A 25,513-nucleotide genomic window follows, 5' to 3' on the forward strand; every position below is an offset into this window, starting at 1 on the left:
CCATTCTTCCATGAGTCTGAGATCATTTTCCTTCTGCCTAAAATAAATCCTTTAGCATTTTCCTTTAGGGAGAGTCTGTTGGTGGTGAACTCTCAAGTTTTTTCTCTTTTGGTTTGGTTTGGTTTTTGTTGGCTTGAAAATATCTTATTGTGCTCTCAGTTTTGAAAGGTAGCTTTACTGTCAGGTGGGTACTAAATTTGTTGGGGTGAGAGGAGGGGGGGGTTGGGGGGCAGGCTGAAGAAGGTGAAGGCATTAAGAAGTACAAATTGGTAGTTAAAAATAGTCATGGGGATGTAAAGTAAAGCACAGAAAATATGGTCAATAATATGGTAATAACTAAGTATAGTGCCAGGTGGGTACTACATTAGTCAGGGGGATCACTTCTTAAATTATACAAATGTCTAACCACTATGCTGTGGTTAATATAAAATAATATTGAATGTCAACTGTAGTTGAAAAATTAGAAAGGTGGGGGAAGGTGAAGGGGAATAAGTGGTCCAAATCTCCAGGTATAAAACAAATAAGTCATGGGGATGTAATGTACAGCATGGGAAATATAGTCAATAATATTGTGATAGCGTGGTACAGTGTCAGATGTTGCTGGACTTATCATGGTGATCACTTCTTTAAGTATATAAATGTCAAATAATTATGGTGTATGCCTGAAACTAATATAATACTGTATGTTACCTACATTTTTAATAAAACTATATATTTTTTTCAAAGTAGCTTTACTGGATATATTCTCATAGGTCATTGAAGCCATTAATCCACTGATTCTGGCTGTGAATGTAGCTGTTGAGAAGTTGGCTGTTAGTCTAATTCATTTATAAGTCACCTGGCATTTCTCTCTCTTTATGTTAAAGATACTGTTTTCTTTGGTGTTCTGCAGCTTCATTGTCATGTAATTAGGTGTAAATTTCTCTGTCTTTATTCTGCTTGGGTTTTGTTAGGATTCCTAGAGCTAAAGATGGGTGTCTTTCAACAATTTTGGAAAATTCTCACCCTTCATTTCTTTGAATATCACCCCCTTTCCATTCTAATGTCTCCTTCTGGAACTACAGACAGACTTAGGGTCGACCTTCTCGTTCTATTCTTTGTACCTCTTAACTTCTATTCATATTTTTAATCTCTGTGTCTCCGCGATCTCTGAACAATTTCTTCAAATATGTCTTCCATTTAACTAATTTACTCTGTGTCTCAAATGCTGTCTAATCCATCCGTTGAATTTTTTTCTTTTCACTTCCTTTATTTATCGTTTCTAGTTCTGGTCCATTATTTTTCTTGGTGGTTCTCTGGTCTCTTATTTCTTGCTCATATTTGCAAATTTGTTTTTGTTTCTTTAATATATTGAAGTAGCTATTTAAAATTATAGAATTTCATGTCTGGTAATTCCAGAATCTGAAATCTTTGCAGGTCTGATTCTGCCGTCTGTTGGTTCTACTGGCTACAACTCACTGGGCTTTGTTTCCTGTTTTTGTTGTCTTCGTTGAGCTGCTTGTTTCTGTTGCAACTTTATCTTTGAGAATTATTTGAGTTATGGGTTGATGTTGATTTTTCCAGAGAGGATTTGCATTAACTTCTGGTGTCTGGAGGCACCACCAACCAAAAATCACTTTCATTTTCTACCTAAGGTTTTTCTGGTTTCATAAGTAGCCTGAATTCAAACTGCAAGCCTGTGTGAGATCCAGCTTTTGGTTACAGATTTTCAGGAGAGATTTCCCCTCACCAGGTTTCCTTCTGTGTTGTGCTTTTATTTCTCATTCACTGAGGGTGGAGCCTTTTGGATTCCCAACTTGAGGAGGGACCAGGCTTTTTCTCCTGTTTCCTGAGTCCTGTGCATTTTCCGTGGGGAATCTCAAATCTCTAGGGTTCAGCAGGAATCCTCAGGGCAAAAGCCAACTTTGCTGCTAGATAACCTCCCAAGGTTCCTGCTTTTGGTTTGCTTTTGGTCTTTGAAGAATTCTTTCATTTGTACCAGCCCGGCAATGTGTATACAATTTTTGTATTTTAAATTTTATCCAGCACGTTAGTTACTTCAGTTGAGAAGGTCAAGTAGGTATCTAGCTGAAAAGTACATTCTTCTCCACCATAGCCCTGTGGGGTAATGACTGTCCTTGTTCACAGAAAAGTGACTCAAGGCTCAGAGAGGACATGTAACTGGTTATAGTCACAGGGCTAACAGGTGATGGACCGGGAAGGAGTATGTTCCTCTCCTGTCCCCTTTCCCCACCTTTCCTCTCCCCAAAATAACCTTTACCGGTTTTTTTTGTTGTTGTTGTTTTTAGGAATTAGCTTTATGCTCACAAAGGATATGAGCTCTTACCAGAATACTTTAAATAGCTGGACAGCTTTGTAAAATTTGTTTATGAATCTATTGTTTATCTTCCTTGGGAGAGGAAATGGCTTCTGCATATTTTGTGGCTTGTTTCTCTGGCCGTCACCAGCAACTTTCCTGCTTCGTTCCCGTCCCGCAAAGGTCTCCTGGACCCACAGCCAGGTCGCAGGGCTCCCCTCCAGATGCCAACTTCCGCTTGTCCTCATGCTACTCTCTCCTTTTCTCTCTCTTCCCTTCCCTGTGCCCCTTCTTCCTCCCCACACCCTCATCCTTCCTGCTGTTGGTTTTTCTGTCTCCTGGTGGTACCCCTTTCTTCCAAGGGGAGGCCTCAGAGCACAGTGACATGAGACTATGGCTGGGGGGGTGGGGGGCAGGGAAGGAGCTCTGCCATTTACTGGCTTAGTCTCTCTGAGCTTCACTTTCTTTATCTGTAACATGGGACAACAGACGGAGCTATTCATAGAGCTCGTAACACAAATTTGGAGCATTATAAGCACTCAGTCCATGGTAGTTAATATTGTTATGACTGGGAACAGACCCCTTCAAGGCCCAGGCTCTTCGTTCAGTTATGCTTTTACGTTGACAGAGCTGGGTTAGGAAATGTGATGAAAATGGAGGCAGAAATCTAGGGTTAAAATGGGATTCCCAGCCTTACTATTATGTTGTCCCAACTGAGGTGTTTTTAAAGTTAATATGAGGGAAAACTACACTGCTCTGGCCAGTGTTTGCATGGGTTCTGGAAATGGGATACCCCAGCATCTCCATCCTCCCTCCAAGTGTGCCCTGTCATGGAGCCATGAGGGGCTGGCATCTCATGCCACCACTCACTGGGGAGTTGTCCCTTGTGGAGCCCCCAGGTCAAGGGATGGCGCAGCTGCTCTGCTGGACACATGTCTAACAGGCGTTGAGGGGTGGTCTTCACTGTCCATTTTACTTCCATTCTTATAGCTGTTGTGACACGTTTTATTTCAGACACTTCCTTCTAGTAAGTGGCTTTATATCACTCTCAAATTTGTATCACTTCCTGGTTTGATAGCTATCAGGCAACAACTTTTTACAGCACCTGCTTTTTGTAGTATTCTAATTTTGTACAGTGGGCAAGTAGTATTAAAAAAAACTGCGTAGTCGGTGTAACTCTAAAATTACTCTAAAAAGTAAAGTCTATTAATTTAAAAGACGTTGTGACCAAAAAATGCACAAAGGATAAACCATCTTCATAAGATTCAGTGTCAGGTATCCTGAGTGTTTCCCACGGGGACAGCACTGTGCCCTTGAACCATCAGGGAAGGCTGGAGGAGGTAGATTGGAGCCGGCCCTGTGGGGGCGGGTAGGGTGAGGCACTGAAAAGGAGCCTGGTGCATTCTGAGTGTAGCAGTGCTGTAAACTGAGGTGGGCCTTCTCACTGAGACTGCCTTGTGGTGCTTCCAGCCCACAGATGGCCTCTGTGGCCCTTCTTGGAGAGCCATTGGCATATCAAAGGCCCTGAGAAGTCCTGCAATTAATGTGTGACTGCTTCAGCAGGTTTCCCAAAGTATGTTTGACCACTCATGGCCCATGAACATGGTAGTCTTCAGTAGATGTACATTTGGCTTCTGTCTAACGATGCTTCGGTTCACTCCAGGCCACCAACTCACTTTTGTACCACAGGGATTGGGGGAACTTTCTTTAAAAATGCAGTCTGTGAGGATGAAAAACATTCTTGGGATTAAACCACTTGTCTTCTTTTTCCAAGTGTTGCGCAAATATCTGGAAGGGTGAGGGTCTCTAGGAGCCTGAGCATAGATGTTGCTGGAATTAGGGAGGGGCTTCTTTCTTCTCCACACTCCCAAGATAATGTTCTGGGTACTTGACACCCAGCTGAGGTGCCCAGCACAACTCCACCCTATCCCCCACCCCGCCTGCAAACCTCAGTCTAACAGCCTCTGTCCCAATGATGATTAATGCTTCCTGTCCCTCCTCCATTTTAGTTATTCAGAGCTGTGAGCCAAGATTGACTACTTATACCATCCAACTGGACTTGCCCATGGGATGCTCAATGGTAGATGAAATATTCTTCATTGCGTGACACCCCAGGTTGAGTTCCTGTTTGCCAAACCCTTCACAGTGAAATGAGGGGTTGTCCTAGATGCAGATGTGGAGACCGTTTCCAGAACCAGGAAGTCAGGACACATCATGTCTGGGGGCTATCTGAGGAGTTTGGGAGCTGGGGTTATTGTGGGTATAGAGATAAGAGGCACCCAGACAAAGGATTCGTATGCTTGCACGGCCATGTAAAAGCCAGTGGGAATATGTTATAAACGGAGTCGTTATGAGGCGCTTGGACATTGACCCCCATCTCCTTCTTACTGTTGGGTGATCTACCTTTGAAAAGAATTTTTTAAATATATTGTACTAGTTACAAACATTAGTCTTTTTTTTTTTTTTTAATTAAAACACTATAGCTGGAGCTTAAGGCTCCTCGGGTAAGTTCTTCTACTCACTCCCTTCTCTTTTTCAAAAGATGGCAGAACTGAGACTGAAATCGAGGTGTCCTGACTCCCGGCTCTTTCTTCCCCCCGCTAGGCTGGGATCCTTAGGGATCAGGTGTCAGTGGCGGAAAACCCTACTGCCTCAGTATCCTGGCTCGGAATTATTGAGTGTCCCTGAGACAGGCAGGGTCTAGGAAGGTTCATCCAGCTGAGCCCTTGTAGGTCAGAGCCAGAGGGACCTTCGTGCAGCCCACTGGTCCAAGCTCATTCTGTGGAAGCTAAGTCTGAGGTGTAGGGAGGGGAAGTCATTTGCCCAACAAGATCACAGGGCCAGTCTCCTTTTCTGTTTGGTCCGGGTTATCTCTATATTGGGTTTGCATTTCCTGAATACATAGCAACTAGGTGGGCGGTAGGGGTGGAGGGCAGGGGAAGTGGGCTTAAAAGAACACCGTCTGAGAATGTTTAAATTTCCTGTGAGTGTCCCATGAAGAAGGAGATAATCTGTGAGCACACAATCAAGAGGACAGAGGGAGACTTGGGTTAGGTCCATAAGACCAAGAGTGGAGGGAACAAGGAGAACAAAATGAGAGCTATTCGGAGAAGGCTATGACATTTTTATAGATGGAATAGAAATAAATAGGAGTTTGTTTCTTTGCACTTCCATGATGCCTGCTTGTTTGTATTTTTTTGGAGAACTCTCAAGTCATGTGGGGGCTCTGGTCTCATTTTAGTGGCAGTGGTTTTGTGGTTGCTGGGGGCTCTTTGGTCAGGGACCAGAGGTCTCCCCTTCTTACCTCCCTCAGGTTTGCTTCTCACCAGCACATGTGATCCTTTGGCAATCTCTTTCTCCCTCGGAGCTTCCACAACTTAGCTCAAAATTGGAATAAAACCTCCCGATGAGTCTGCCTCACAGAAAAACAATGGGTGTGAACGGTGCCCCGCAAATGCCTCCTCTTTTCTTCTCTAACATCTGACTGAGCTCTGGGAGAGTTAGGAGCTTCCACCGGGAAGGGTCTCATTTCCCCATCCAATCAGGTAGCAGATGTGGGCCACCAAGGCCACCCCAGGCCTGCTTCCCTGGAACAGCTCTGCCAGATACTGTGTCCCAAGTTCCTTAAAGGGGGCCATTGTTTAAGCAGGCCACGAGGCAGATATGGACAGAGTGACTGCCAATTTTCTAGAATCTGAGAGCCAGAGGGCCCCCTTGAAACAGGAAGGGAAGTAGACTGTCTCCTTATCTGGTGTCATGAGGGAATGAAATGACTCTTTCCGGGTAACTGGGGCACACCCACTTAAATTTTTTTCTTTAATGATAACCAAAGATATTCTTAAGCGTTAGATGGCCACTAAATAATGACTTATCTTCTCCTCTTTTGGGGTCTTGAACTGCTTGAGAGCTAGGCCCCAGACAGCAAAACCCTCCTTCATTACCAATAGCCACGTTGGACAAGTTGGCCTGACCCTGGGCCACACTCAGAGCCCCTCGTAGGTACCTCCTAAATTGCACTGAGCCCTGGAGAACTGTAAACTTCTCTTGCAGAGGCCATCCTGCCCCAGAAAGCTTCCTTCAACAGTGAGCAAATCACGTGAGCATCTATCTACACTCTGTTTATTTCTCTGCCTGGGGAATAGTACACTAAATGCACTTGAGCCTTTCCAGTGTCTCTCGGGCTTCATTATAGATACAAGTGAATGTCCCGTGATGTAGTGGTGCTTTTAGGGGGTAGCAGAGCACGTGAGGTTGTTGGTCCCTATCCCAAAGGGCCCAGACCACTGAGGTTTTCCAGTAGATGGTTTTTCTCTCTTCCATTCTGAATCCACTTCTGGCAGGTCCCGCCCCTAAACACCATTCTGCTAATTGAAACAAAGGGAGGACTTGAAGGTTGCCCAGGAAACAAATAACTAAACTGATTCAATCACGACTGAGTCATTGAGCTTGATCTGTACTGTACCCAAGTCAAAACAAAACAACAGAAAAGCCCCACCCCAGGTGGTGAGCCTCTACGAGACTTCACTGGGTACCACACACGTTCCGTGCGTTCTCTGTTTAATCTTCACAAAATCTCGGACCGGTAGGTATAGTTGTTCCATTTTTATATATGTCAAAATTGAGGTCCAAAATTAAAAAAAAAAAAAAGGTTAGATCAGCCTGCCAGTGGTAGATCAGGATTTGAACTCCGGTCTTCTGACTCTAGAACTCATGGTCTTGGTACTTCTGTGAGGAAAATGCTTGTTACCTAACCCCTTTGTTTACCTCCGTGAGAAGTGCCTGATGAGTAAAAGCATTTTCCAGGTAGCGGGAGCTTAGCCCTTAAAGCCTAGGAATAGAAAGGTTTTTGGTCTAAAGGGCATCCATTTCTTTTTCATAATTCCGAGTTAGCTCTCTTCTACCCTTCAGAAGTCAAGGATAGAGCTGGAAGGATCCACAAGGGGGAAGTAGTAACATCACGCTAATCAGATCTTCAGTGGGTGAACCAGGGCTGCTGAGAAATAGCAGAGGAAGCCTCCTCCTGGCGTCAGAGGTTTGGAGGCCTAGCCCTTTGTCACTAATTGTGTGGCTTTGGGCAGGTCATCCCCTGTATATCAATAGACTCAACTTTCAAGTAAAGAAAATAATTCTGACCTTACAGTTTGTAGCAGGGACAATATATAAAATAGTGTATGCCTGTGCTGTGTATGGTGCTTTCCATAATATTCCTATTGGCTGTAAGGACATTCACACCCTCCCATGAACCCTTCAGTGTCTCTATCAGAGACTCCACATTGGTCCAGAGGATTCCTGGCTGTGGCCCAGGGGGCCTGGTCAGCTCTGAGCTTCAGTGACATCAGGCAAACACACCCGTGGTCCCCAGGGCAGGTCACATTGCATCTCAGCGTGGATCTCCTCATCCCAGGGCTACTGAAAAGATGGAGCCATGAGCTTCTTAACCTTTCTGTTCAAAAAAGAAAAGGGAGAAAGAAAAGACAGGGAGGGGATAAAAAATGATTCTCTTTAACCTGTGGCTTTTTTCTTTCTGCCTCCTTGCTGTGAGTGGGATTGCCAGTTAATTTTTTTTTTTCCAATTAAAATAAAATTGTGTTCTGGGTGATGGAACATAATATTTAGACATGTTGGAGTGACAGCTGATGGGTATGTTGTCAACACACCCTCACCACAAATCATGTTCCAAGGGTAGGTGGGGAGATTTGTGTGTAAATGCGTGTGTGCCCGAACACACTTGGGTTATTTAAAGTGACTGGGAGGGTCCCGTGACCCTTCATCAAAATCAGTTCCTGTGGAAGGTTATCCCCAGGAGATGGTCAGCTCTTCAAAGAGGGGGTGGAAAGCCGCCTTCCATTGTGAATTGAGGGATCTTTGTGTTAGCCTGTGGAAACAGAAGGTCTCTCCTCCCTTCCTCCGTCCCTCCTTTCCTGTCTCATGTCCTTAGCACCCAGTGGGCGCCCTGGCCCCGTTTCCACTGACCCTTGAAGACAGAGTTGATGAGGCACTCCTCACAAGAGGTCCCAGTCTGATGGTGGCTGTAGATAGAACAGTGGGAACAGGATGCTAAGTGGTAGAATAAAGACATGTGGACTGAGTCCTAAGCCCACTCCTGCTTGCGTTCAAGACATTTTTCTTCATGGTCCTGCCTTCACTTACCACCTACTGTCAGGGGACTCACAAACCTCTCTGAGCCTTGGAGCCTTCGGTCCAGCTGCCTCAGTGACAGCTCCTGTTGTAGGTCTCAAAGCAAAACTAAACTTACAGAGTGCTACTCATCTTCCCAGATGTAAACCTAACATCTAGGCATCACCTTGACATCCCACTGCTACACCCCCATGCCCATTCCGTCACTAAGTTCTGTCTGAGTCATCTCAAAATGCCCTTCTTAACCACCCTCATCCAAGCTGCCTGGCCTGGACCACCGTCAAGCTGTCTCCCCATATCCTTTCTCATCTTCCCCCGTCCATTGTCTGCACCAGGGCTCCACAAACTATGGCTCATGCACCAAACCCAGCCATTGCCTGGGTTTGTACGGCCCACAAGCTAAAAATGGTTTGTACGTATGAACATTTAGAAATATGGGAACACTGACTTTGAATACCCATAAAGCAGAATGTTATCCCTCTAAAAAAAAAAAAAAAAAAAAGTTCTATTCTTCTCATTAGTAGATCTGTATTACAAAAAAATTATACTCAATTATTATTATGTTTCCTCAAAAAAAAAATTTGTAGAAATCTGTTCTTTCTTTTATTATGTGAGTGTCTAGAGCATAGCCTATATTTTGTCTCTTGGCTGTGGAGTCTAGAATATATACTATCTGGCCCTTTACAGGAAAAGTGACTGACCCTGGTCTATGCCGTGGCCTTTTCAAAATGAAAATCCAGTCAGTCACACATGCTTTTGTTCTCTCTCTCTCTCTCTCTCTCTCTCTCTCTCTCTCTCTCTCTCCTCAGAACATTTTCATGGCTCCCCATTGCTCTTAGCATAAAGGTAAAACTCCTTACCCTTGAGAATCTGGCGTGGTCTGCTCCTCCCCACTCACCATCCTTGACCCTCCATTCCCACCACTCTGGCCTTCTTTTAGTTCCTTATGTCCACCATGTCCCCCCCTGCCACAGGGCCTTGACTCAGTCTGGAACGCAGCTTTCCACACTCTGTTTTCCCTATTTAAGTGACAGAGATGGCTGCATCACCTTGACCTGTTCAAAGGATCCTTCCCTGACCTTTCTGCTGAGGTCATGGCTCTTCATTAGCCACTCATCACAGTCATAGCATTACATTGGACCATGTGTGACACTCCAGAGCACGGACGGCAAGCTGACACCATGTCATGTACCCATTAAATCCACTGCGCCTGGTACAGAGAGGGCACTCAGTAAATATCTTGTTACAGTGACTGGCTGAGAATTAGGGGAAGACTTCATGAAAGACGATGTTAAGGTTGAACAAGACTTGTAGACTGAGAAGAGGGCGAATAGGAGAGAGATTTCAGGCAGAGAGACCAGCATTCTGGACATGGCAGCTCTCTGGGTCAGATGCTCAGGGTGTGATGCGTGAGTAGTTGGGTGAATGGTTGGAAAGGTAGGTGAGGCCAACTTGTGAGGGGCCTCATGTACCAGCCTGAGCTGTTTGGATGCTTCTCCTGTTGGCAGAGGGAGCATTGTGGGTTTTAAGCAGAGGGGTGGAGGGGCTGGAGGGGGTGAGGCCAGCCGTGAAGACACTGTGCCATAGACTAGGCAGCGGGGATGAGAGGAGATGGTCAGGGAAACGCCGTGGATGTCAACGGGAATTGATAACCTATTGGAAGTGGCGGGGAGGTGGGCTCTTGGGGTCCCAGGTTTCTGATTCAAACTCCTCCAGTTCTTAAGGTGAGTGAAAAGAAAGGGCAGGAGTAGAGAGGTGAAAGTTTATTTGGGGGCCAGGAAGCGGAGGGGGTAAATGCCTGCAGCCTCCATTAGTTTCTGTGAAGTGGGGTCAGGGTCAGGACACTTAACTGTGGGGGGATTTGCACCAACCAGGAGCAGCTGGGCACTCAGACTAAAGAATGTATCCCTAACCGCTCCTCTGGGGGTTAGTAGGACAACACTAAGAAGTTAGTAGGTCTTACAGACCTACCTTTCCTCATTCTTTTCCAAAAATGTGATGTCTGATTTGTCAGAAATCCTATCTTGAAGCCTTTTGGGGGGCAAAAATAGTTTCTCTCACTTCAGAAAAGAGCCTACCCCACTCCAGCTCTGCTCAGCACCACGGGGAACCCAACTCTCTGCCCCCAGAGTCTGTGCCTGATCCACAGACATATAACTAACACGTGAAACACACAAACAACAATGCAAGAAGCCGTAATTCAACAACATTGTGCATTTTTGTCGTGTATTAAAGTTCACAAGACACATTCACACAGGTGAAGCTGTCGTGAACCAACTTCTACCCAGTGACTGGCCACTGACCTTCCACCACAGCGCCCACACTCCTGCACACTCACGAGTGGATTTGGCACTAAGCCAGCACCGGCTGTGTTCCCAAACCTGCTTTATGCCCGTTGTACTTGTTATTGTAATTGCACAAGTTAATTAAATGTGATATAAGCTGATGACCTATGCATGCAAAAGAAAGAAAGAAAGAAAGAAAGAAAGAAAGAAAGAAAGAAAGAAAGAAAGAAAGAAAGAAAGAAAGAAAGAAAGAAAGAAAGAAAGAAAGAAAGAAAGAAAGAAAGAAAGAAAGAAAGAAAGAAAGAAAGAAAGAAAGAAAGAAAGAAAGAAAGAAAGAGAAAGAAAGAAAGAAAGAAAGACTGTTCCTATGAAAAGTAAACTGAATGTTTTGTAAAGAATTTATAAAAGCTAGACACCCAAAGGAAATTGCTGCCAAGTTAGCTGTCAGCGAGACGATTGTTGAAGATGGGCATTAGAGGGTGAGAGAATCTGAGCGCGTTAGAGGATTCTGCACCCACAGTTCCTTTGCTGGTATCCTTGACTTCCGGCTCCTTTTTACAGAACTGGGACTGAAAAATGATAGATTATGTATTATGGGGTGGTTTACACATAAAAGACAAATCGAGAGCTCTGTTTAACAGACCTGAGCAAAGAAAAGACCTGGACCTTGCCTCAAAAGATTAGTAAGAAATTTGTGTTTTAAGTTAAAATAAAATTTTAAGGCATGAATGTACTGCTTTTAAGTGTACAAACAGCGTTTTTCACTGTTTTATTACATTTGCTTAGTTTTTGAAGAAGTAATTCCCATGGTTCCATGATTTAGAAAAATATAAACGCTATAAAGTGAAAAGTCTCCTCCCTACTCCCCTTCCTGGTCAGCCCATAGACAACTATTACTAGTTTCTTGGCTCTTTCCAGATTTTCTTTATGCATAACAAGCAACTATGAATATAATAATATAATCCTTAGTATTCACTGACTCCACATTCACAAATTCTCCTTCTCTCTCAAATTCATTTGTGACCCCAAAGTCAATACTCGTGGCGCTTTTGCAGTCATTGGCGGACATGACAGAGCAGTGAAACATTGGAGTCACCTGATACCCAGCTGAGGTGGATCAAGGTGACACTCTGCCATCTTGTTTCAGCTCTCATGCTGTCATAGGTTAGGAGTCTCTGCTGTAACCAACTTACTAGGAAGGGAATTCTGAACTCCCAGGTGTTTATCCTAAAGAAGTGCTCACAGAGGTTTATAAGGGGACACATTTAAGAGTGTTCACCACAAATTGACAATGTCGTAAAGTGTGATGCATGCATGTTCCCACCGGGTGTGGTCGTGTGAAGGACCTGACACCTGCCTGTCCTGAGGTTAGCGTCCAATACACGTTAGCTATCATGATCGTTCTTCCTTCCCATTTGCTCAGCGGCCTCTTAGTCCAACCCCTCAGCAACCCCTATACGGCTGGCTGTCTTTCCTGCTGCGCTCCCAACTGCAGCCGGGTCACCCCCTCTGTGATCCGTCTCCACACAGGGCGAGAAGATGCCTGGGCCGTGCTGGGCACATGTTTATGCTGGTGTCCTAACCATAACTGGACCACATCAGCTCCCCGAGAAGGGGATTGGCTCCTTCACTTCCTGATGTTTAGCCATACACACAGGGTTGGTGTTTGACAAACTTGTCTGATGCATTTCATAAACATTGAGTGAATCTACTGCAGTCTAAACACTGCTCGTGGCATGGTAGAAAAGGGAGGGAGAGACATTAAAACAGAGGTATTAAGACATCATTCTACTGTAGAGCTTAAAATCCAGTATTACTTGAAAAATACAACACTCAAGGCGACTGGCCTGGTGGAGTAATGTTTCCAACAAGTAAAAGGATACCTGGACCTGTAAAACCTTCACCTGGGATTTGGTTCTCACACTCAGTGCAAGGCCCCCGGCTCTGGGGGCCCCAGTTCTGTTCTTCCATGGCAGCTGCAAGGGCCCCTGGTCGATATGTCACTTCAGTCCCCCGGTTTTGGAGCAGTAAAAGGAAGTTGTTAGGGCAAGAAATTGGGACAGGGAGATAATGGGGGGCAATGACCAACAGAATATCTGTCTTGAGCCTGTCCAGATAGGTTTGGGGGCTGCCCAGGGGGATGTAAAGGATTAGCAGAGGAAGGAGCAAACCCAGAAAAAGGCCAAGGCACCCTCTTGATTCCCTGAGGCCGCTCAGTGTCATTTGGTGGACAGAATCCAACCTTGTGGTCTTTCCCGGCATCTGCACACAAAACTCCTGTCAGAGGGAATGTCAGGTGAGGAGGGTTATGGGGAATGTTCGCTTCCAACTGTATTCTAAACTACTTGAATTCTCAGATGTGTCTGTAAATGAAAGCATACCATTTTCCTTAACCTTGCCATGTTGAGGCTTGGAACAAGGCCCTCCTGACAAAACTGGTCTCTGCGGCTCCCTTTGGCTTGTCCGTGGCAGATCTTCCCGATTCGTTCCTTGGTCTGTTCATTCCTGGTTCCCCTCTTTCAGCAGCTTTCCATGGGCCCTGGCAGCCTGCTCAGGGTGCCCCTGGGCTGGGCGAGGCTCCTCCAGACCCTTGAATGAGGAGCCCCTCTCCCCTGATTGACAGGGCTGCCTTCAGAGAGCTCATACCCACGGGGAAGGTAGGGCTGTAAGCGGTGACCGGTGATTTTCTCTAGGAGGCCAGAACCCAGTCCACAGGGGTCTGGAGGAGGGAGCCACTCAGGAAATGCTGCTGGGACGGCCTCCAGGCCCAGACACAAGAGGCCCCTCTGGTTTGTTTCTTGACTCCCAAAATTCTCCCAAAAGTCTTAGAGCTCTGAGCCAGAAGGGCCATGGGGGTTGCTTATCTCAGCCCCTTATCTTACAAGCGGCCCCAGGATGGGGCCTGTTTGCTGCCGCTGTTTACAGAATGCTTTGGTGTGGCATTCACGTCATAACCTGGGGTTCCTCCCATCTGAATCACAGGCAGGAGAGCCAAGAGAGACCGACACCCCAAGCACAAGGAAACACCAATAGTTATTTAACCCACAAGGGAGCATCGCAGACTTTGTTACTCAGTGAGCTGCGCTGTTTCCAGAAAAAAGGGGCGGGGGGGGTGTTCCTTTGAGACACTCACCCCTTCTTTTTCACGCAGTCTGATGTCTTTGAAGGCCACAAGCCAGGCCAAAACTGCTGCTCCATGTGGGGACTGAACCCCTAAGTACAGTAGGCTCCCTGGACTCCTAGGTTGTGGAAATGCAGGGCAGGTGTGATTCCATCCAGGTGGCAGTGCTGGCCAGTCCTCTCCCCATTGCCTGTGCCTGGCTGGAGGCTTTCTTGGCAGCTCAGCAACCAGGGTGCTGGGTGTGGGGCTTGATAGAAATAGAGCCCTTGGGTGCTTGACTAGTATTTTCTTAGGTTTATAATTGACTCTGAGGATGGCACCACGGGGGCCAGATCGACCCTCCAAACACCACCCCTTCCCCTCTGTCATCACCCCCTGGGACTTTGTCAGAGCAGCTGGAAGGAAATCTCCCATTCTCCCAGCCCTGCCCTGCCCTGCCCTGCCCTGCCCTGCCCTGCCCTACTCTGCCCTGCCCTACCCAGGACAGCTGCGGGGATGGGGAGCCTTTCTCTGGCTGTAGTCACAAGTGCTGATTCATAAGGCCTGAGCCCCAAATCCTCAGGGACAGAAGTGAAGGATCCTCCCTGTGGGCTCAGGCCCAGACTCCTCCAGCTGGCATCCCACTGAGACTCTCCTTGAGTCCCCAACAGCCGGGGTCTGTCCACTGTGTCTCCTGAGCCCTGGCTGGAGTGACTTCACCTCCTTTAAGGCCCTTCTCTGCTGCCTCCTTGTGAAATCTCTAGGCGTCTTTAAGAAGCCCCGCCCCCCCCACCCCAGACTATAAGCTTAAAGACATGGTTTGCCAGGTTTTATCTCCCTGAGTAGTCCCAGCACAGTAGGTCATCAGTGTGAGTTTGTATGAAAGAATATAAAGGACAAGACAGGACATAGAGGCCAGTCTCCAGACCATGAGGCCGGCAGCCATGACCCAGTCAGATCTGGTACAAATCAGGTCTTCAGTATGGCTGCGGATCCTGAAATTCTCCTAGCAGCTCCTCCTTGGGAGAAACTTGTGATTATGAAGTCATGAGGGTTTGAGTCACTCAGGAACTCGTGTGTGCATTGTTCAAGTGTCTCCCCGGCCCTGCCTTCCCTCTGCAGACCTCTTGTCAACTTCCAGCTACTCCATGCCCCTCTCGCTGCACCTTATTCAGAGTCAGTGCCCATATTCCTCATCTCCCTACCCTGTCCCAGCCATTTGTGGAAGGGGGTAGTGGAAAGGTTTTTACACTCGGGACCATGGCTACCCCCTCCAGGAAGCCACCGTAGCCTCCTGTGGTTTTCTCTCCTCTCCCCATGTCCTCAGCATCCGTACCCTCCGTGCCAGCTAAAGAAGGAGAGGAGTGGCATGTGGCGGTCACCAGGGAGAGACGATGTGAATTCCCTGGTAGAGAACTGCTAACCCAGAGGAGAGAGCAGTGACAGTGAGGATCAGGAACTTGCCACCAGAAAGTGAACCAGCGCCAATCTTCCTTTCTTGATGGGGAGCTGTCCACAGGAAGAAAAGTCCAAACTCCCCATTTTATAGGTCCCCAGGCTGTGAGTTAGGCTTCTTCCTGATTCCTAGGGCTTGGAGGGAGCAGTTGATGCCACAGGGTGAGACTGAAAGATGGAGTAATAAAGATCCTTTGCTGCCCGAAGGAAGCCTTGAAAATCCTCTCACAGCTGAGCGTCAGCATGAAACCCAGGGCAGGGAACAGTGGGGCCGTGAAGAAACAAGAGTGAACCAGTCCCTGTGTGCGGAGGGAGATTTCGGTGCCAGTTGCCCTCCTGGCAGAACTCATCCACGGTCATTGGGTTATTGGATTATAAAACACCCACCGGCTTTATTTAAATGACTAATCAGAAAGCGTTTAGAACAACATCATTGCTATAAAGGAGACCGTGAACCATGAGCCCACATCTTGGAGAAATGCCTTGGCTTCTGCCTCCTTTTGGGAGTTGGGGAGCGAGCTGGAGGAAGAAGACTCCCAGAGGAATCCAAGTTCAGCTCCTTTGACAGACCTGAGAGAAAGGCTTGACTAAAACCCAAGCCAAGTCATGTGGGGAATTGTGTATACAGTCTCTGAATGTCAGAAAAAGGAAAATCCTTTTGGTTTTTCTTCCTCAAACAAGCGGTGGTGGTCTGGCAGGCGCAGGGTGTTACCCCTTCTGAATTGTAAGCAAACAAGTCTGCTGAGACCTTGGCCAAAGTCAACTTCCTCTCTTTCTCTCTCTCTTTCTGGTTCAAAGGATGGTCCTTTTGGACAGATATCCTCCTTGCAGACTGTGCTCCGTCTCCTGGGGCCCCTGGAGATGCCGAGAGGGAGGGGACAGGGACTTTGATGCACTAGAACAGGAGACAGCAAACTGTGGCTCGGGCCAAATCCAGTCCACGCCTACTCTTGTACGGCCTATGAGCCAAGAAGGGTTTTTACATTTTTAAATGGATAAAGAAAAATCGAAAGAAGAGCAATAATATTCCTTGACATGTGAAAATGATACAACATTCAAATTTCAGTGTCCATACATAAAGTTATATTGGAACACAGCCACGCCCATTCATTTACATATCGTCTGTGGCTGCTTTCACACTACACCTGCAGAGCTGTGACAGATCGTATGGCCCGCAAAGCTGCAACTATTTACTCTTTGGCCCTGTACACAAACACTCCCCCACCCCCCATGCTGGGAGGTCTGTGTGCTTTAGGGCACTGTGCCCGAAACAGAAACTGGTAAATTCCGGGCCTCAGTCCTTATCAGAAGCATGAAAACCTGGGGGTGAAGTGCCTGCTCTGGGTCGCTGGGTCTCTTTTGCCTGGCTCAGCATTTCCATTCCGTGAGCACTTATTTGAGCATCTGCCGTGTCCCAGTCCCTGGGGACACAATACGGGTAGGATGCTGCCCTTCCTTGGAATGACTGCACAGCTAGAGGGGAGATGGGCACGGAAGCAGGTCGTTTGACTATAAGGCTTGGGGGGGGGGAGCATAGAGGGCCCCTTGGGTTCTGAACAGGCATTTATTTATTGAGCCCACTCCAGAATCCCAGAGTCTTGTTCTAAGGAAGGAATTGACCAAAGAAATGTAAAAGTAGTAGTTCTGTTAATTACTTCATGAATGAAAAAGCTCCTGGTGCCAATTACCCAATAGGAAATGTTGTACATAATGAGTAAAACAGTTACCTGATTAGAAAAATAATAAAGACTTGAATCCAGAGTGGGTATTATCACAATTCTATGAGATTGACTAATCCACCAAGAACAGTCTCCAGGTTTTAAGTGGTATGTTTAAAATAGCCTTTTGATAAGATGCTGAACCGAGGGCCTGGCATGCTAACTTCTCTGTAAAAGGGGTGGGAATGGGATGTGTACATTTTATATGAGCATAAAATGTCTTTAGAATATACAAGTCCCTGAGGGATTGTCCCAGGAGGGGTGCTGGGTGTCTGGGGACGGGTGGGAGGGAGACTCTTTGAAAATAACCTTTTAAAAAATTTTGCTCTAACTTTTCACTTTAAGTATGTATTTGAGTAATTTTCACTCTTTTGTATACTCCTTTATGCTTTTTGAATTTTGAACCATGTGAATATAGTACCTATTCAAAAAATATATAAATTTAATGTAAAATAAATAGCACATGGTTTGGCCATTACCCCCTTACGTATTTCTAGGGAAGTCAGTTTCCCACTTTTTCACGTAACATGACTCTTGTCTGTGAGCCAGGCACTGTTCTAGGCCCAGCAGTTATGTCTCTGGGCCTCAGTTTCTTCATCTGTTATGTGGGGAGATTAGAAGACCTGTAAGGCAGTCTTCATCTTGAGAGGGCATCAGACTCAACAGGAGGAGTCAATATTAAAACAGACTGCTGCCCCCTTCCACCCCCAAGTTTCTGATTCAGTAGGTCTGGGTGGGGCCCAAGAATTAGCATTTATAGCAAGGTGATGCTGATTCTGCTGACCCAGGAACTACACTTTGGGAGCCCACCTCTGACTTTCTATGGTTCTGTGCATATAAACTACCTTTCCAGTCCTGAAAATATCAATGAATGAAGAATAGTTTCTGTAGCTCAGAACACAGAATGATCCCCTCCCCCAGCAGTGTGGGAACACATAACAAAGCACACACGCCAGCAGAAGTAAAATTATCCAGCTTCCATTTCACCCACAGGGGCAGGGAGGAAAGACACAAAATCAGATCATGCTCAGAGTCTGATGACTTTCAACAAGTAATTCTTCCTGGAGGAGGTGACTTGTACAGGATTTCCAGGAAGGTTAAGTGGTGAGATTTAAGCCAGCCATGAAATCAGCAGGCCCATTGCCCACAGCATAACACCACTGGACGTCTTTTTAAGGCCCCTACCGTTTATCCCTACCTTCCTAATTCAGCCTGGTCATTGGTGACTTCCTGACAAGGACATGGTGCCCCAGCATGAACCCCTACACCTGACTCTATGCCTTTGTGCACGCTATTCCCTCTTCCGGAATACCTTTCCCGGTCCTCTTACCTCTATAAGCCCTATCTATCCATCAGGACTATCTATCCATCTTGATTTCATCAAGATGAAATCTAGCTATTCTCCATGAGACCTTAACATCCGCTCAGAGCCTACACTGAGTACCTTTTTCTACCAATTCATTGAGACACTTGATCATCTTATTTTTTTCATTCATTGCTTTATTCATTCAACAGATATGACCCCTCCTTATTGGAGGGGCTACAATGTGCTGGACTTGGGAATAGAATCATAAGACAAAAATAGATACGATCCCTGCTCCAATACAGAATGATCCATTAACTCTAATAATCGCACAGGTAGAAGTACGATTACAAACTGAGAAGAGTGGTCAAAGGAAAGCAAGATGGTTTTATGAGAACATATATAAGAAAAGCCCCTGATGTAAACTATACTAAGTTAAGTATAGTTTGAGCTGAGATCTGAAGGATGCCCAGGTCTCGGCTAGATGGGGGAGGGAAGCTCTCCAACTTGGGGGGCCCAGCGTGTGCAAAGTTCCTATTTTGGGGAGGCAGCATTGGAGGTTCAAGGAACTGAGAGGAGACCAGAATGGCTGGGAGTGAGGGACGGGAAGTGGGTAAAGCCTTCACCATGAGGCTGGGGACAAACTTCATGGCACCCTATGGACCTTGTTAATGATTTTGATTTTTGACCTGCGAGCGCTAGAATGCCATCAAAGAGTTTTAAACAGTGGGATGATGGGGTCAGAGTTGCGTTGTGAAAAATTCATTCTGCTGTTGCTGTCTGAAGAAGATTGAAAACGGAGAGCCCAATGGGAAGGCGTTGAAGTAGCCTAGAAGACATACCGTGTCCTGAATTAGGGTGATAGTGGTGGAACCAGAGAAAAATGGATGGAACTAAGAAAATGTGAGGAGGTCAATTGATAGGTGACGGTAGTTCATTAAGGGAGAGGGAAGAGTCAAGGGCGAGACTTTGGAAGAGCATCCATTTTGGAGGCGAGGATGTTGAGTTTGTCTTTGAACATGGAAGTGGTGAGGTGTGGAGTAAGCAGCTGATCAGGAGCATAGCCCCTCTGAGCTTGGGGGAATCAGTGGGCTCAGCAAGGTATATGTGGAGGGTGAGGATGTCGAGAGAGAGCATGTGTGAAAAAAGGGGTGGGGGGTGTCTCCTCAGACTGGGTCATAAGCCCCTGAAAGGCAGAGCACTTGGAGGAAGGAGCATCACTTCCCACTGGCAACATGGGGATGTTTCATTTCTCCCTCTCCTCCTGCTCACTATTATCCAAGTTCAGGTCTAATTATGTCTCACCTGGATGCGTTAGGAACCTGCTAGGGGCTAACCCACTGCTCAGACTTGAATGTGCATACAAGTGACTTGGGAGGGTCTTGATAAAATGCAGATTCTGATTAATAGATCTGGGCTGAAGCCTCTGAATTTCTAATGAGCTCCCAGGTGATATGGACCACATTTTGAGCAGCAAGGGGTGGTGGTCTCCCTACTTCTGAAGCTCATTGCTTTCACACCCAGAATCCTTATGCCTCAGCTCAGAAGCCATCAGTGGCCATTCATGGCTCACGCGTAACTTCATTTTCAGGAACTGTTCCAGCCATCTTTGGCCACCCCTTGTTTCCTCCCACTGCTTCCCTTCATCCACCCTTCATGCCACCAACCTAACCCCTCCCTCTGAATTTGTCTGTCTCCTTCTCTTTTGTTCAGAAAGGGTCAGAGACCAACTCAGGCTAGCTCCCACTTGGAGGGGGACTGCTGCAGTGGTCTTTGAACTTTTCTGCTTAAGAGCCCCCTTAAAAGGATTTTGTAAAACTGTTTGCCCCCTCACATATTTTTAAGCTTACATCTACATTTTTAATCATACATTTGTAGAAGAGGCAATTCCTAGTATATTGTGAGCATTGATTTTTTTTTTTTTTTAATTGGGGAATATTCGGGAACAGTGTGTTTCTCCAGGGCCCATCAGCTCCAAGTCGTTGTCCTTCAGTCTAGTTGTGGAGGGAGCAGCTCAGCTCCAAGTCGGGTCACTCTTTTCAATCTCTAGTTGCAGGGGGTACAGCCCACCATCCCATGTGGGAGTTGAACCGGCAACCTTGTTGTTAAGAGCGCACTCTAACCAACTGAATCATCCGGCTGCCCCTGAACATTGATATTTTTAAGTAAAAACTATTACATCATTGTTTTAAATTTACCTGGTAGCATCTAAACATCATAGCAGCCTAATAAATACCCACCATCATCCTTTTTAAAAATGCATGAACACTCTCTTTGTTAATAGCCAGTGTTCCTTTTTCTTCTTAAAATTTTATTTGTTTCACTTTCCCCATGGAATTTTCTAATGTAATATATATATATATATATATATATATATATATATATATATATATATATATATATATATAAAATATATATTTTTATGATTAAAACTTTTTCATTTGTTTATCATATTTCTCTAACAATTTTATACGAAGTTAAAACTTTTTTAATTTCCTGAAATCATAGAGCTCTAAGTATTAAAATTTTTCTTCTGGTTTGATTTATCGTTACAGTTATTAATAGTATGCAATTGATCAAAGCCACATAAATGTATTACTAATTTGGATAAATAATTAATAACCATAAAAACTAAAATTATATTGAAAATGCATCTCTTAGTGAGATGGTGATGCTAGATGATTTTTTTTTTAAGTTTTTTTTTTTCAATTCCACAAATAATATTTTGAATTTAATTGTGTTAAATGCCGAAAGGAGAAGTACATGGAACTATGAGAGCAGGGAATATAGTAGATTCTGGGGGCAAGAACATGTTCTTTGTAGAACTGATAGTTAGGGTCATATTTGAAGGATGTGTAGCAGTTGGCCAAGTGAAAAAAGAGTAAAAGAACATTCTAGACAGAGGAAGTAGCATGAGGGAAGGGCCTAAGTTGGACAAGATGGTAAGAGGGGTTAGACCACAGTGACATAATTGACATACAACATACGCATCTATGTGTGACCAGGTCAGAATGTTGAGTTTGAGTTATCACAACAGAGGGAGCACATCTGTGCAGTTACTACCCAGTCCCAGAAATAGAATATTGCCAGTACTGGGTTATTTCTTTAATTTGTTTGTTTATCCAAGGAAGAATGTTATTTATTGCATGAGACATGAGACAAGGAGCTGCATTGATTGTCTTCCCTTTTTTCATTTATAGGCACTGAAAACCCTGATTCACATGAACTAGTAGATAGAAATACAAGTTTGTTAAAGCAGAGTCTCTCATTTCTCGATCTGCCTCTGAGTTACGTGCCAGAAATCACATAGTGATCACAATTATATTGTAATTACTTCTGTTTAGCCTTCCTATTAATAATAATAATAATAATAATAATAATAATAATAAAAAGAATGGGGAAACACCCAGCTTGCAAAAAAGATATAGTACACATTAAAATTGCTTGCTTTCTCAATTTTCTAAGTGTCCTCTTCTGTGGTGGCCAGTGGCTTAATCCCTGGGGCAGTAAACCCAGGCGAGATTTGGATGGGATGGGTAAGAGGTTTGACTTTCTTTTGTAAAGGAGGACGGCTTTGTGGAAGAGCAGGTATAAAAGAACACCTTGCACCTCTGGCACCCATCCGTTCTAGATAAGAGTTTCTATGGAAGTTGGAGATGTGGAAATTGATTCTCTTGAAACTTTCTCTTAAAACTTTGAATGCATGTATAGTGCTTAGAAAGTCTTCGAGTACTCCCAAGGGTTTGCACACCTCAGTTTGAAGTCCCCGGAAGAACCTGTATGGACTCAAACCAGACTAGCCCAGTGTCTCCAAATTCCTAGTTCATGTTTCTAAGAGACAGAATCAGATTGGCCCCCAGCCTGTTTTTTTGTGCCAGGCCACACATCGGCTTCTGGCCAGGTGGTCAGCTCTGTGCACAGATGTTTCCCTGAGCAGGGGCCAGAAGGAAGCAGGTAACTGTTGACCTAACAGGCAAATTGACAAGTGCGTTACTCCTCCTTGAAACTGTCTCCAGTTCTGTTCTGCCAGTAATATACACTCTCCAGTCTATGAGATTCCATATCTAATTTTTACCTTTTTATCACATGCATCTCTTTCCCTTATGTCATGTGCTTACTCATGTGACCCATCACCTTTTCTTTTCCTGTTTTTCCTTTTTTTTTTAAATTACTTTTTAGTTTTCAGGTGTACAAAACAATCTAATAGTTAGATATTTACACGCCTCACAAAATGATAACCCATCACCTTTTCTTACCATAAGCTTCTCAAGAGCTGGCCCATGTCTCAATCATTTCCTTGCATATGCCTTATATTTTGTAGGCATCTATTAAGTATTTGTTGAGCAGATAAATTGATTAATGAATGTCTTAAACTTCTTCGTATGTACAGGTCCTAGAATAATGCTGGGCTTTCGATAGCAGGATCCCAGAAGAATTGATGAATTAACCAGTGAGCAAAACAATTGAATTAACAAATCAATAAACTAAGAAGCCATTGGGCAATGGCTTGAAAGTGAGAGAGTCCCATCCCACGTGAGGGTCAAGATGTGTAGAATCAGTATAAAGGGTATGGCGTGTATGAAACTGGCTCTCTCTAATCAAGACTCCTATCTTGTATTTATTTCTGTAACTGATCATGGTAGATAGAATTGCTCATTGCAAAACATCCACGTAAATCCTTCCTGTTCTTTGCATCTGTCTTGCAGGTGTGAGCGGCATCTGTTCACCACGGCGGTGTTTGGTCCATACCTCAGCTCGGGTGAGGATGTAAAGCTCCCCAGTCTGTACATGAGTGGTCCAGGCCACCTGGCTCCAGCCACGTTCACAGACATGTCAGCCGTGGAGTAGTGTGGACAGTTTCTCTCACCTTCTCAGGGTTTCAGTCCTATTGGATTTATTTCATTGACCTTTTTTTATGGTTTTGTGGCTGGACTTTCACAACCAAGGCGGGCACCATGGGAGATCAGCAACTGTACAAGACCAACCACGTGGCCCACGGTGGTGAGAACCTTTTCTACCAACAGCCACCACTTGGCATCCACGGTGGGCTGAACCACAACTATGGGAATACAGTCACAGGGGCTGGCATGGAGGCCCCTCAGGCATCACCCATTTCCCCCCACTTCCCTCAAGATACTCGGGATGGCCTCGGCTTGCCTGTTGGCTCCAAAAACCTTGGCCAAGTGGATACCTCGAGGCAGGGAGGATGGGGAAGCCATGCAGGGCCTGGAAATCATGTCCAGCTACGTGGCAACCTGACCAACTCAAACATGATGTGGGGGGCACCAGCCCAGGCCGAGCCCCCCGATGGCTACCAGTACACCTACTCCCAGGCCAGCGAGATCCGGACCCAGAAGCTCACCAGCGGTGTCCTGCACAAGCTAGACTCTTTCACCCAGGTGTTTGCCAACCAAAACCTGAGGATTCAGGTCAACAATATGGCCCAGGTGCTGCACACCCAGTCAGCAGTGATGGATGGAGCCCCTGACAGTGCCCTCCGCCAGCTGCTGTCCCAGAAGCCCATGGAGACCCCAGCACCAGCTCTCTCTTCTCGCTACCAGCAGGTGCCCCAGCAGCCTCACCCTGGTTTCACGGGTGGACTGTCCAAACCAGCTCTGCAGGTCGGGCAGCACCCTAGCCAAGGGCACCTGTATTATGACTACCAGCAGCCGCTGGCTCAGATGCCAGTGCAGGGGGGACAGCCACTGCAGGCCCCACACATGCTATCCCAGCACATGCAACAGATGCAGCAGCACCAGTATTACCCGCAACAGCAACAGCAGCAAGCTGGGCAGCAGCGCATGTCCATGCAGGAAATGCAGCAGCAGCAGATTCGCCCACCACAGCCTCAGCAGCAGCAGCAGCAGCAGCCCCAACAGCAGCAGCAGCAGCTGCAGCCGCGGCAGGGTTCGATGCAGATACCTCAGTATTATCAGTCCCCACCCATGATGCAGCACTTGCAAGAGCAACAGCAGCAACAGATGCACCTGCAGCCCCCTTCTTATCACAGGGACCCCCACCAGTACACCCCAGAGCAGGCGCACGCTGTCCAGCTGATTCAGCTGGGCTCCATGCCCCAGTACTACTACCAGGAGCCCCAACAGCCCTACAGCCACCCCCTCTACCAGCAGAGCCACCTGTCCCAGCACCAGCAGCGTGAGGACAGTCAGCCCAAGACGTACCCAAGCGACAGGCAGACCCAGGCCATGCTGAGCTCCCACGGGGACCTGGGGCCTCCTGAGACAGCAATGGGAGACCCAGCAAGCTCGGACCTGAACCGGGTCAGCAGTGCCCTCCCCCATCGGCCACTCCTGTCCCCCAGTGGGATCCACCTCAACAACATGGGGCCTCAGCACCAGCAGCTGTCTCCCAGTGCCATGTGGCCCCAGGTAATCTCACAATGGAAGCTTCTCCTGGTACCTCAGCTACAGGGCCAGCCAGGGCTGAGTCTGTGCAGTGTCCAGTCCTCTCTCCATCCCCTTCAACCCTGTGTTCTTTATTCATTCCATAAATGTTAACGTGCATGTGCCAGACACTTGGCACGTGTGTCTATACCAAGCACTTGGAATACAGAATCAATTTTGACTCAGTCTTTCACCCATAGAGCTTCTAATCTCACTAAGGGCATGGCCAGAGCACCGCATCAGGTCCTAAATGATGCATGTGATGATCAAGGTCTTGAGTCAAGTGTCAGGGACCACACAGTGGCAGTGTCTGGTCCCCCTTGGGTCTGTATCCTCAGGGTATGCCCTGTGAAATTGTTCCCCGTTTGCAAGGGAGAGCCCATTATGACAGCAGTTCCCAAAGTATTACTCAGGAGTTCCATAGAATGTTTAATGTATGTTACCGGGGGGGAGGGGGGGGGCGGTTGGGGAGGTTCTGTGGATAAATTTGGGGTTTCTTAAAATGAAACAGGTCGCAATGCTGCAGGGCTTCTCAGTGCCTTTAACATCCTAATGTGCACTCTGAGTCTCCCAAAGAGGATAACACACGTAGGTGCAGAAATGAAAACCTTAGCTGCCCACAGGATCCAGGCAGGTAAAGTGAATAAGCAAATGGCCTGCTATGGGGCAATAGGAGTGGTGGCAACTGTGGCGGCCTGGAGAGCAGATGCCCCATCTAACGGCATTCTTATTCAGGACTTGTAACAACAGTGTACCCAAACAGAACATGTCTGTAGGCCAGATTCAGCCCGTAGGCCACAGTTATTAAACTTCG

At 46.3% G+C, this 25,513-nt stretch overlaps 1 protein-coding gene across 21 annotated transcripts in view; it reads left to right on the plus strand.

The window, feature by feature from the left end:
* TRERF1 (transcriptional regulating factor 1) overlaps positions 1-25,513 on the plus strand; it is a 197,333-nt gene that overhangs the window by 135,040 nt on the left and 36,780 nt on the right. For all 21 annotated transcript variants that reach the window (XM_074332927.2, XM_074332935.2, XM_074332925.2 and 18 more), the window contains one exon: positions 23,002-24,684. In XM_074332927.2, the coding sequence (XP_074189028.2) occupies positions 23,251-24,684 (1,434 nt within the window). In that variant the 5' untranslated portion in view covers positions 23,002-23,250. The remainder of the gene's footprint in view (positions 1-23,001; positions 24,685-25,513) is intronic.

Source organism: Rhinolophus sinicus, chromosome 2 (assembly GCF_057876585.1).
Source record: "Rhinolophus sinicus isolate RSI-liver-muscle chromosome 2, RSI-T2T, whole genome shotgun sequence".
Taxonomy (NCBI): domain Eukaryota; kingdom Metazoa; phylum Chordata; class Mammalia; order Chiroptera; family Rhinolophidae; genus Rhinolophus; species Rhinolophus sinicus.